The 12603-nt window shown below is 47.4% G+C and overlaps 1 protein-coding gene across 1 annotated transcript in view; it reads left to right on the plus strand.

The window, feature by feature from the left end:
- FAM134A (family with sequence similarity 134, member A) overlaps positions 1-5160 on the plus strand; it is a 6626-nt gene extending 1466 nt beyond the window's left edge. The window contains 10 exon segments of the mRNA XM_010861295.1: positions 6-114; positions 116-222; positions 503-609; positions 1387-1417; positions 1779-1914; positions 2324-2408; positions 2697-2840; positions 2996-3090; positions 3263-3398; positions 3653-5160. Coding sequence (XP_010859597.1) covers positions 6-114; positions 116-222; positions 503-609; positions 1387-1417; positions 1779-1914; positions 2324-2408; positions 2697-2840; positions 2996-3090; positions 3263-3398; positions 3653-4275 — 1573 coding nt within the window. The 3' untranslated portion in view covers positions 4276-5160.
- The last annotated feature ends 7443 nt before the right edge of the window (positions 5161-12603 follow it).

A 12603-nucleotide genomic window follows, 5' to 3' on the forward strand; every position in this document is an offset into this window, starting at 1 on the left:
GGGCTGGGCCTGACCCTGGGCCTGGGCCTGGGCATGGGTGAGGCCACCGGCGAGGCGGAGGAGGAGGCGGCCACGGCCGAGGCGGTAGGACGCCTCGCCACGACGCCGTGGCTGGGGCGCCCGCGGCTGGGAGGCGGTGTTGGCCGCAGCGCAGCGGCTGCTGGTGTGGGAGAAGCCGCTGCACAGCCTAGTCACGGCGGCCGCGCTCAACGGCCTCTTCTGGTAACGGCCGGGGAGGAGGGGGCGGGGCCGGGCAGCGCGGGAGAGCGGGGGCGGGCGAGCGCAGAGTACCATTCCCCTTTCTGGGGAAGACGCTTGTCCTGGAGGGCTGGTCCACCTCCTGGGGTTTAAAGATCGTTGTCAGCCTGGGTTGCCCCTTTCCTCTGTCTTCGGGTGTCGAATTCGGCCTGGAGGTTCCCATTCCCCCCATCAGTGGGCCTTTCGCGATGGGTGTAGGGGCCTCTCTCACTCACTCACCGCTGAGTGCCTGTTTCTCCCTAAGGTTGCTGTCTTCGTCCTCCCTACGGCCCTTCTTCCTACTCAGCATCTCACTTTTGGCTTATTTTCTGCTGGATTTGTGGCAGCCTCGCTTCCTCCCTGACATCTCTGGTGAGTGTGACTTGATTCATTCAGCAAGCCCCAGTGAGCACTTGTTTTGTGCCTGACCCACCCGGCTTGGGTTGAATGGTGAGACGCATGTACCGCAGGCCACCTGCCTCCCAAAGCATGACTGCTTACTTCCCCAGATGGGAAATAAATTTCCCCTTTCTCAAAATTCATGTTATTGTGTGGTTGTTCAGTCGCTAAATCGTGTCTGATTCTTATACATTGAGTGGTGATGCTATCTAACCATCCCATCCTCTGCCGTCCTTTTCTCCTCCTGACTTCATTCTTTATTGTATGTAGTAGTAGTAGTAAAGATTGTAGACTCCGCTTCCAGATTGCCTGGGTTCCATTGCCTGCTTCCCGTTTACCATGTATGTGACCTTATAAAAGTCACTCTATCTCCAGTTTCATAAGGAGGAGGATATTCTTGAATTTGTGAATACACTTCATATGCTTATGGTAGGGCTTCACTATTCTTACCAGGGTTTTCTTGTCCACATGTTTACTTAATAGACAGTTTAGAGAACTGGGTGCCAGGTTGTGTGTGAGCTGTTTGGGGTGTATGTACATGTGAATGTGAATAAGATGGGGTTTCTATTGTTGAAAAGGGTAAAGCCTGAGGAAGGAGACATGCAAACAGCGTAACAATGTAATACTTCCTGCAAATGGCATTTGGAGAAAGCACTTTGGGACTGCAGAGGAAGGGCAACTGTTTCTGGCTTGGGGAGTGTTTCCCAGAGCTCTGCCCCTGAGTAACTTGTCTCTCTTCCCTCTCTATAGCATCATCCCCAGAGGAGCCACACTCTGACAGGTGAGTGCAGACCACCCCTTGAAGAACAGACAAATGTCCAAACCCTGTCTTGCTTTGGTGCCAGTGTCACCGCCATGGTGCAGAGCAATTTGGAGTTCCTGCAAGCACAGCCCCCAGGATAGTGAATGCACTGTAGCAAGTTTGCTCCCGGGTTCTTGTGTAGGTGTTTGTGTGCCTGCTGTTTTCAGGGCAAAGGGTTGGGAGCCCCGGGCTTTATTTCCCAGGAGCCATACAGCCTCCTTTTGGGAGGCAGGGTTGTCCACTTTCTTAGACTACAGAGCTCATGGGCATTCTCAGAGGGATTTGAGTGCCTAGGAAGCTGGTGTCTGAGGCCTCCAGGGGTCATATCATGTCTCCCCAGTGAGGGTGCGGGGTCAGGAGCCCGGCCGCACCTGCTCAGTGTGCCCGAGTTGTGCAGATACCTGGCTGAGAGCTGGCTCACCTTCCAGATTCATCTGCAGGAGCTGCTGCAGTACAAGAGGCAGAATCCAGCTCAGGTAACCTCCCCCTCATCACACAACAGTGCTCTACTCTGTGGAGAAATGGAGGTGGGGATGGGGAAGGAGTGACTCGCACTCCTTGACTGGAGACGAAGGATATGGCCTGGGGCCTTCTTGAGGCAAAACTTACTGCTAGTAGCCTGATACAAGAGGCAGAGTAAGCTTTTGGTGTCCTGACACTATTTCTTGCCAAGAGAGACTAAGTTTGAATTATAGGTGTTTGGCTATGTCAGTTGCAAACTTCCTAAATCAGTGATCCTGGGAATCTTCTTGACTAAACTGGATCACTGCGTTCTTAGAGGACATACCCTTCCTTCCACCAGTGGAGCAAAAATAATTCTTTCCCCGGATAAGTGGAACGCATACCTCAGTCCCCTGTTCTTAGACCCTGTGCTCTTCTCTGCAGTTCTGTGCTCGCGTCTGCTCTGGCTGTGCTGTGCTGGCTGTGCTGGGACACTATGTGCCAGGGATTATGATTTCCTACATTGTCTGTGAGTAGCATCTGGCCCCTGCCCTTTCCAGAGCTCTTTCTTTGTCCTCTTTTCTTGGACTGACCCAAGGGGGGTTGTTGCACTCTCTTTGCCCATTTACCCATTTACAGAGATCTTCAGGCGGATGCTGTGGGATTAGTGGAAGGAGGGCAGTGGATGTGGGAAGAAGTTGGCACAGCCTCAGGAAGGGGCTTGGTCTCCTTCAGCCTTTCCTGTTTAGGCATCAGTTGAATGAGGGCTCTTAGGTAATAGGCATAGGGAGCTCTGAGTTGACTCTCTGACCCTCAGTGCTGAGTATCCTGCTATGGCCCCTGGTGGTGTATCATGAACTGATCCAGAGGATGTACACGCGCCTGGAGCCACTCCTCATGCAGCTGGACTACAGCATGAAGGCAGAAGCTGATGCCCTGCATCACAAACACGACAAGAGGAGTAAGGGGATCCCATGACCCAGGGGGGAAAGGCGGGGAGGACCTTGGTTTGAGGCTTGTGAAATGCCCTGGGATTTAGATACTCTCCAGAACTGTGGCTATGTTTGTCCCCCACCTCCGTTCCTGCTTGGTCACTGCCCTGCTGTTGTTCTCCAGAGCGGCAGGGGAAGAATGCACCGCCCGGAGGTGATGAGCCACTGGCGGAGACAGAGAGTGAGAGCGAGGCAGAACTGGCTGGCTTCTCCCCGGTGGTGAGGTCCAGGGGTCCAGGGGCGATGGGCTGTCGAGTAGAAGGCTGGGGGAGAATCTGCTTTAGAGCAGCCACCTCTCAAGGGGATGGGAGTCAGTGGCAGGGCAGGGATGCTCCTGGAAATGGGCTCTCTCATCCCTTTGTCTGTTGCGTTCATCGTGGTTCCCTTGCAGGTGGATGTGAAGAAAACAGCACTGGCCTTGGCCATTACAGACTCAGAGCTGTCAGATGAGGAGGCTTCTATTTTGGAAAGCGGTGGCTTCTCTGTCTCCCGGGCAACCACTCCACAACTAACTGACGTGTCGGAGGGTATGGGAAGTCCTTTGTCCCTCCTAATCTTCCTGTTCCCTGTCGGGATGCTGGCTGTGCTCTCTGGTGGTTGCCCTCATAAATGTTTTCTTTGGGGAGCTCATCCCCTAGTTGTACACCAAGTTCCTGAAAGACCTTAACACCCAAGGCCTGGCCTAGTATCCTATGTCCTGAGTTCTCATACTTGAACTGAGTGGCCTGTTGCAGCTACTCAGAACAGCAGGCCCATTCCTGGCCCTTTGTTTTCTGCACAGATTTGGACCAGCAGAGCCTGCCAAGTGAACCAGAGGAGGCCCTGAGTCGGGAGCTAGGGGAGGGAGAGGAGACAGACCTGGCCCCTCCCGAAGATCTGCTGGGCCCCCCTCAGGCCCTCTCACGACAAGACCTGGACTTGGAGGAGGAAGAAGATGCGGCATCCAAGGAAGCCTTGCTTCAGCTCTCATCCCCCCTTCACTTTGTGAACACGCACTTCAATGGGGCAGGGTCTCCCACAGATGGAGTGATGCTCTCCCCTGGAGAACCAGTGGAGACACTAAGCCCGGAAGCAGTGAGTGGTGACCTCACCACTCCTCCCAGCACCCTGTTGCCCCTACTTGGCCTTGCCGAAAGTGACCCAGTCCCCTCCCCCTCCGTACTCCCATCTCTGCCCCAGGACTCACCCCAGCCCCTGCCTGCCCCTGAGGAAGAAGAGGCACTCACCACTGAGGACTTCGAGTTGCTCGATCAGGGGGAGCTGGAGCAGCTAAATGCAGAGCTGGGGTTGGGTCCAGAGACATGCCCAGAGCCCCCTGATGCTCCACCCCCTCCACCCCTAGGGCCCGACACCCCGTCTCTGGTACAGTCAGACCAGGAGGCTCAGGCCATGGCAGAGCCATAAGCCTGGGGGAAGGAGTTGCAGGCACAGTAGGGCCTCCTGGCTAAGGATGTCACTGTTGGCTCCTTTCCCTGCTATCCTGGGGAGGAGCAATATGTGGGGAAGCTGGCTATCAGATGGAGCCAGTCCACCCTCCACCTGCCTGCCTGCCTGCCTGCCTGCCGTCCCAGGCCTGGGACAGTACCTGGGATTTGTTTTAAGTTTGTAAATAATTTTACATTTGGGTTTAGTGGTTATGAACAGGGCTAGGGGAGTCCTTCCCACTTGCCTCCCCGCCTCATCTCTAGTCTCATTCCACAATGCCCCAAGCCCTGACGGTCTGTCCTTTTCTTTTTCCTCCTTTCCTCAGGGACCTGTGCTGCTCTGTCCTCGTGTCCCACTCGGTTGTTTAGTTCAGGCACTTTATCATTTTTCTTTCCTATCCCAGCCCCTCTCCGCTTTACTTCCCTGCTGTGTCCTGTCCTTAGCAGCTCAATCCCCACTCTTTACCAGCTCTTCCTCCCCAGCTGGCCCCAGCTAAGCTTTAGGGAGGCTCCCGTCTGGGAGGTACAGATGAAACCTGGGGTGGCGGGTCGGGTCAGTAGTTAATGCACTTAAGTCACTGTAGCCCGTGGAACCTCCACTGCACCCTTGCCCTCGTTCATCCTGGCCCTTCCCTATACAGGATGAGAGCAGGGATCCCACAGCACATACGCCAGCGCTGTGGTAGTGAGCAGGACCTCTGTCTTGTGGGGTGAGGGGCTTTCTTATCTTAGGGAGGAGTAAGAAGATCTGTTTCTCTGGGCCATGGTCCAAGTGTGGTGGGATCCCTACTAGGGTCAGGAAATGGACAGTAACATCTGTGCAGGTGTTGACTGGAAAAATAAAGTGTTGATGGTTAGAACTGCTGCTGCCTGCCTCACTGTGAGCTCTGTCTCCCTCTGTGCTCTGCCCCTACTGCCTTGTCCCCTATTTGCTCCTGGCTGTTAATTTACTTCGGTGCAAAACAAGGCCAGAAGCAAGAATTACCCTGACAGCTCTAACCTGCCCTTAGCCGAGTTCTCTGTGATATGCTTAGTAAGGTTTAGCATGTGCAAGTAAGTATGTGCAGGAGGAGACTGCTTCAGCTTCCCAGTCAGAAATTTGAGACCACTGTGCACCACAATAGTTGTTTTCTAGTGTTGTCCACAAGCTTAACACTTATTGTCAGAAGTCCTTACCTATCTATGTACTGACGGTTAACTCCCTCAGTCCTCATTTGTCTCTCCTGATAGAAGCAAACAAGCAGGACTTAGACCTGTATTAAAATTGATTCCAAGGGGCTTCCCTCATGATCCAGTGTTAAGAATCCTCCTGCCAATACAGGGGACACCGGTTTGACCCCTGGTCTAGGAAGATCCAACATGCTGCAGGGCAACTATGCCCATGTGCCAAAACTACTGAGCCCTTGATCTTCACCTACTGAACCCCTGCACCATAACTGCTGAAGCCCTCTCACCTAGAGCCTGTGCTCCACAACAAGAGAATCCTGTGCATCACATCACAACTAGAAAGGAGCCTCCACTTGCCACAACTAGAGAAAGCTCATGTGCAGCAACAAAGACCCAGTGCAGCCATCAATCAATAAAAGAATATTAAAAGAAAAAACTCCTGGCAGTCTGGTGGTTGAGACTACGCTTCCACTAGAGGAGGCGAGGCTTAGATCCCTAGTCACGGAACTAACATTCCACATGCCATAGAGCATGGTCAAAAAGAGACACAAGACTGATTGCAAGCCCAGGAACATGAAAGAAACAGTGTCTACACTAACAATGCAACATTCCCACTCAGCACTCCTCTAGGTGATCTATACTAACTTTTTCCATCAGGACCCTGACATAAGATACTGTTATTTTATGGAAGTTACCTTTCACAAAGCCATGGCCTTAGTTCACGATGGAGCCAGAATCCAAATCCAGGCAGTCTGGCTCCAGCAGTCACCCTATAATAGGGAGCCCCTGTCCATCAATAGGGCCCAGATGGGAAGATGCTCAAGGATGTAGGAATGATACAGGAGCAGTCTGCTTATCCCAGCTTCACAAAGACTGGTGTCAGCAGTCCTTGCTCTTTGGGGAAGAACAGCATTCAGAGGAGAGCCCAGAACTGGACAGATGGCTTTTTTCATGAGTTCACAGCCTTGGCCTCCATTCAGCTGGAAGCTGGATCTGGCAATGCTGCTTGGCTCCTTGAGGTTGACTTCTGTGCTGCATCTCTTCTAAGTGTGTGAGAATTTTTTCCTTCCATTTGCCTGAAAGGCTTTCAGGGATTCAAGGGTCCTCCCTGTCTTGCTGTTGGAGGAACATGAACTTGTAATCATCTAGAAATGTCTGAAGAGAATGGGCAAACAGTTCTAATCATCAAACAGACAATTCAGGAAAAAATAGAATTAATCCAAAAAACAATTGCTGCCATGGCCCCACCTTTATTTCCTTGTTTAACTTGCAGTTTGAAGACAGAGCCAGAAGCTTGTACTGCATCAGAACATGAACCAAATGTTTGGAGTTCCATGAGAGTCCATTCTTGACACTTGCCCTGGTCCGCTGGCTGTTAGATGTTTGTCTACAGTTTTTCATTACCAGGTGTTCTGGCCATTTCCTGCCTCATGATGAAAGGGACAAGAAGAAAGCTTTTCATATGAATGAAAGAAAAATTAAGCAGAAATATGAAACCTACAGTTAGGCTAAACAAAAACTAGAAGTACAGGCGGAAAGAAGGGTTCAGTCCAGTTCAGTCGCTCAGTCATGTCCGACTCTTTGCAACCCATGAATCACAGAGACAGGCCTCCCTGTCCATCACCAACTCCCGGAGTTCACTCAAACTCACGTCCATCAAGTCGGTGATGCCATCCAGCCATCTCATCCTCTGTCATCCCCTTCTCCTGCCCCCAATCCCTCCCAGCATCAGGGGCTTTTCCAATGAGTCAACTCTTCGCATGAGGTGGCCAGAGTTGGAGTTTCAGCTTCAGCGTCAGTCCTTCCAATGAACACCTAGGACTGAGCTCCTTTAGGATGGACTGGTTGGATCTCCTTGCAGTCCAAGGGACTCACAAGAGTCTTCAACACCACAGTTCAAAAGCATCAATTCTTCAGCGCTCAGCTTTCTTCACAGTCCAACTCTCACATCCATACATGACCACAGGAAAAACCATAGCCTTGACTAGACGAACCTTTGTTGGCAAAGTAATGTCTCTGCTTTTCAATATGCTATCTAGGTTGGTCATAACTTTCCTTCCAAGGAGTAAGCATCTTTTACTCTCATGGCTGCAATCACCATCTGCAGTGATTTTGGAGCCCAAAAAAATAGTCTGACACTGTTCCACTGTTTCCCCATCTATTTGCCATGAAGTGATGGGACCAGATGCCATTATCTTAGTTTTCTGAATGTTGAGCTTTAAGCCAACTTTTTCACTCTCCACTTTCACTTTCATCAAGAGGCTTTTTAGTTACTCTTCACTTTCTGCCATAAGGGTGGTGTCATCTGCATATCTGAGGTTATTAATATTTCTCCTGGCAATCTTGATTCCAGCTTGTGCTTCTTCCAGTCCAGCGTTTCTCATGATGTACTCTGCATAGAAGTTAAATAAGCAGGGTGACCATATACAGCCTTGACGTACTCCTTTTCCTATTTGGAACCAGTCTGTTGTTCCATGTCCAGTTTGAACTGTTGTTTCCTGACCTGCATACAGGTTTCTCAAGAGGCAGGTCAGGTGGTCTGGTATTCCCATCTCTTGAAGAATTTTCCACAGTTTATTGTGATCCACACAGTCAAAGGCTTTGGCATAGTCAATAAAGCAGAAATAGATGTTTTTCTGGAACTCTTGCTTTTTCGATGATCCAGCAGGTGTTGGCAATTTGATCTCTGATTCCTCTGCCTTTTCTAAAACCAACTTAAACATCTGGAAGTTCACCGTTCATGTATTGCTGAAGCCTGGCTTGGAGAATTTTGAGCATTACTTTACTAGCGTGTGAGATGAGTGCAATTGGGTGGTAGTTTGAGCATTCTTTGGCATTGCCTTTCTTTGGGATTGGAATGAAAACTGATTTTTCCAGTCCTGTGACCACTGCTGAGTTTTCCAAATGTACTGGCATATTGAGTGCAGCACTTTCACAGCATCATCTTTCAGGATTTGAAAGAACTCAACTGGACTTCCATCACCTCCACTAGCTTTGCTCATAGTGATGCTTTCTAAGGCCCACTTGACTTCACATTCCAGGATGTCTGGCTCTAGGTGAGTGGTCACGCCATCGTGATTATCTGGGTCATGAAGATCTTTTTTGTACAGTTCTTCTGTGTATTCTTGCCACCTCTTCTTAATATCTTCTGCTTCTGTTAGGTCCATACCATTTCTGTCCTTTATCGAGCCCATCTTTGCATGAAATGTTCCCTTGGTATCTCTAATTTTCTTGAAGAGATCTCTAGTCTTTCCCATTCTGTTGTTTTCCTCTATTTCTTTGCACTGATCACTGAAGAAGGCTGTCTTATCTCTCCTTGCTATTCTTTGGAACTCTAGTTCAGATGCTTATATCTTATCTTTTCTCCTTTGCTTTTCTCTTCTCTTCTTTTCACAGCTATTTGTAAGGCCTCCTCAGACAGCCATTTTGCTTTTTTGCATTTCTTTTCCACGGGGATGGTCTTGATCCCTGTCTCCTGTACAATGTTACGAACCTCCATCTATGGTTCATCAGGCTTAGTTACATGTTTATGTTTGCAGGGGAGGGCAGTGCACTTTATGTGTTCTAACAGCTAATAGTATAACATTGCTGCTCATAAACTTAATTTTAGGCTGTATTACTGGGAAGAATATAATACCTAAGGTGTACTGTGCACAAATTAGAATACATCCATAGGGTGCCTTGCTACGCTTGTGGACAAATTGACAAATTGAAGACTGCCCAGAAGAGAATCACCAGAAATAAATGCTGAAAATACCATCACATGGAGCAGATGGGGAATTGTGAAGGAACAGAGAATGTTTAAGCCAAGAAAGGAATGTAAAATTAAATCACTTCAGTGGCTATTACACTTTGCAGGGTTATCTGTAGGTCTTCTGAGTGTAGAAAATCTTTGAGAAGAGTTTGATTAATAATCGTGTAGGCAGGTCCATCGACAGATGAATGGATAAAGAAGTTGTGGTATCTACACACAGTGGAATTTTACTTGGTCATAAAAAGGAATGCATTTGAGTCAGTTCTAATGAGGTGGATGAATCTAGAACCTATTACACAGAGTGAAATGAATCAGAAAGGGAAAGATAAATATTCTAACACATATACACAGAATCTAGAAAAATGGTACTGAAGAATTTATTCACAGGGCAACAATGGAGAAACAGACATAGGGAATAGACTTATGGACATGAGGGGAGGGGAGGAGAGGGTGAGATGTATGGAAAGAGTAACATGGAAACTTACATTACCATATGTAAAATACATAGCCAATGGGAATTTGCTGTACAGCTCAGGAAACTCAAACAGGGGCTCTGTATCAACCTAGAGGGGTGGGATGGGGAGGGAGTTTCAAAAAGGAGGGGCTATATGTATACCTATGGCTGATTCATGTTGAGGTTTGACAGAAAACAGCAAAATTCTGTAAAGCAATTATCCTTCAATAAAAAATAAATTAAAAAAAATAACCGTGTGAGCAGAATTTCTCTGTTCAAGGGATATTGCAAAACAGATTTAAATGATCTTTAGAAGTACAAAGATCAAGGACAGAGAGTGTAAGAATTTTCCATCATGCAAGGACAGTATATCACCATGTTATTTTGCTTTTAGTGTCTGAAGTCTCACGGACTTCCTCCTAATCCCTTAAGTTTTGGTTTTACACTGAGTCTATCCCTGGCTCACTTTTTCTTTGCACTCTACCCGGACAGTTTCACGTGTTCACCCATTTAGTTTCCACTCATACGCTGATGACTTCTAAATCTTAGCTCCTTTCACAGAACTTTTGACTAGGCATCTCCGTTTTAATGTCCCATGTGCAGTTCTGCTCAACATACCAAAAACTGAACACATGCTCTTTCCCCTCACCTTCCGCCCCCCATCTTCCCTACACAGATAGGCTTTTTCTGTGTTTTTTATCATGCCTGTTTCCATCACTAACTCTAAAGACCTACTTCCTTCTCTCTCATCCCATACCCAGTCAATCCCGAGTTGCTGCTAAATTGATGTCCTAATTATTTCTTGATTCAGTCCCCACCATAGCCCTGATTCACACCCTCCACATCTCAACAGTTTCTCTGCCCAAACTCTTGTCTCCTACCAAAATTTATGCCCAACCATGTGACTAAATAATTAAAAAATACAAATTAGATGATCTTTCTGCTGTTTAATAGTAATTAAGGCTCTCCTACAAGGTATCATTCAAGCTTCCTAATACCGTTAAGAAGCCTTCTGAGATCTGCCCTGTCTTGCTCTTTACAGCACCAACCCCCAAAAGATTATCCTTTCCTCCACTCAGCTGCACTGCCCTCCTCCACCCCTGCTCTACACCCCCACCTCTCATTCCTCCACTTGCTAAACACTTGTCTTTTAAGATGTACTTCAGACCACACCCCACATTTGAAGGTTTCCCTCATGTCCCACATCATTCCCCCATAGCAGACCTGTATAATGCTTACTCAGTATACTGCTGTTTTTGCAAAAATCACACAGAATCTTCATATGAGCACAGTGTATGGCACATAGAGGTGTATGTGTATGTGGATAGATTGCTCCCATGATACTTGCTGTTGACAAGAGGCTTCAGTTCCTCATGATACTAACCTCTCCCTCATCATACTAACCTGGTTGCTTGGAGGCTTCCCTGGTAGCTCAACTGGTAAAGAATCCTCCTGCAATGCAGGAGATCCTGGTTTGATTCCTGGGTTGGGAAGACCCCCTGGAGAAGGGATAGGCTACCCACTCCAGTATTCATGGACAGAGGAGTAGGGCAGGCTATGTATGATCCATGGGGTCGCAAAGAGTCGGACATGACTGAGCGACTAACAGTAGCGCAGCACATGGTTGTTTGAGTGTCATGACAACACGATAGCTTCCTTTGCTAGAGCAAATGGTCCAGGAGAGCAAGAAGAGAGCCACAGTGCTTTTTATGACCTAGTGTCAAAAGTCATGCTTTATCACTTCTACCACACTATATACATTAGAAGCAAGTTACTGAGTCCAGCTCATGCTCTTTAAGGGAAAAGTAGGGAAAAAAATTGTGGACTTTTTTTGGGGGGGGGGGGTGGGCATGCTGATTGCAGGATCTTAGTTCCCTGACCATGGATTGAACCTAGGTCACAGCAGTGAAAGCACTGAGTCCTAACCACTGGACTCCCAGGGAATTCCCTTGTGGACATATTTTAAAACAGTTACACCAAACTGATCTGGAAATTATATTCAAGAATTTGGGCCAACAAGCTACACATTATAAAAATAAAGACAAATAAATGAACAAATTTGTAACAATATATTATACACAGGATATAAAAATATACATATGTTAAATTTATGTATCCTTTTTTTAATAGTCACCATCCTGCTTTACTGTACGAACCATCCACCCTACCCCCATTTTACAGATGAGGAAATTGAGGCATAGTGGTAAAATGGCTTGCCCAAAGTTGCATAGCTGGTTGTGATTAAAATACTGGTTTTTAGCATTTTGTTATTCTTACATATCTTCATATCTTAAAGTACCAAAATAGAATTTTAGTTGAGGTTGAAATATTCTTTCAACATTGGAAAAAGAAATCTGAATTCTGAATGATTTATAAATGAGGTATCAGTTCAGTTCAGTTCAGTCGCTCAGTCGTGTCTGCTGGCTCATCAAAAAAGCAAGAGAGTTCCAGAAAAACATCTATTTCTGCTTTATTGACTATGCCAAAGCCTTTGACTGTGTGGATCACAATAAACTGTGGAAAATTCTTCAAGACATGGGAATACCAGACCATCTGACCTGCCTCTTGAGAAACCTATATGCAGGTCAGGAAGCAACAGTTCGAACTGGACATGGAACAACAGACTGGTTCCAAATAGGAAAAGGAGTACGTCAAGGCTGTATATGGTCACCCTGCTTATTTAACTTCTATGCAGAGTACATCATGAGAAACGCTGGACTGGAAGAAGCACAAGCTGGAATCAAGATTGCTGGGAGAAATATCAATAACCTCAGATATGCAGAAATGAGGTATAGCCATGTTAAAATTTTCAACACACAAAGGTTTGTTTATAAAGCATTGTTGCCTCCCACAGACTTTAAGAGGAATCAAAAGATGTCAATTCTATTGCAAGAATAATTGTTCTAGTTCAAAGACACTTTAAACAAGTATAT

Source organism: Bison bison, unplaced genomic scaffold, assembly GCF_000754665.1.
Source record: "Bison bison bison isolate TAMUID 2011002044 unplaced genomic scaffold, Bison_UMD1.0 scf7180017864471, whole genome shotgun sequence".
NCBI lineage: Eukaryota > Metazoa > Chordata > Mammalia > Artiodactyla > Bovidae > Bison > Bison bison.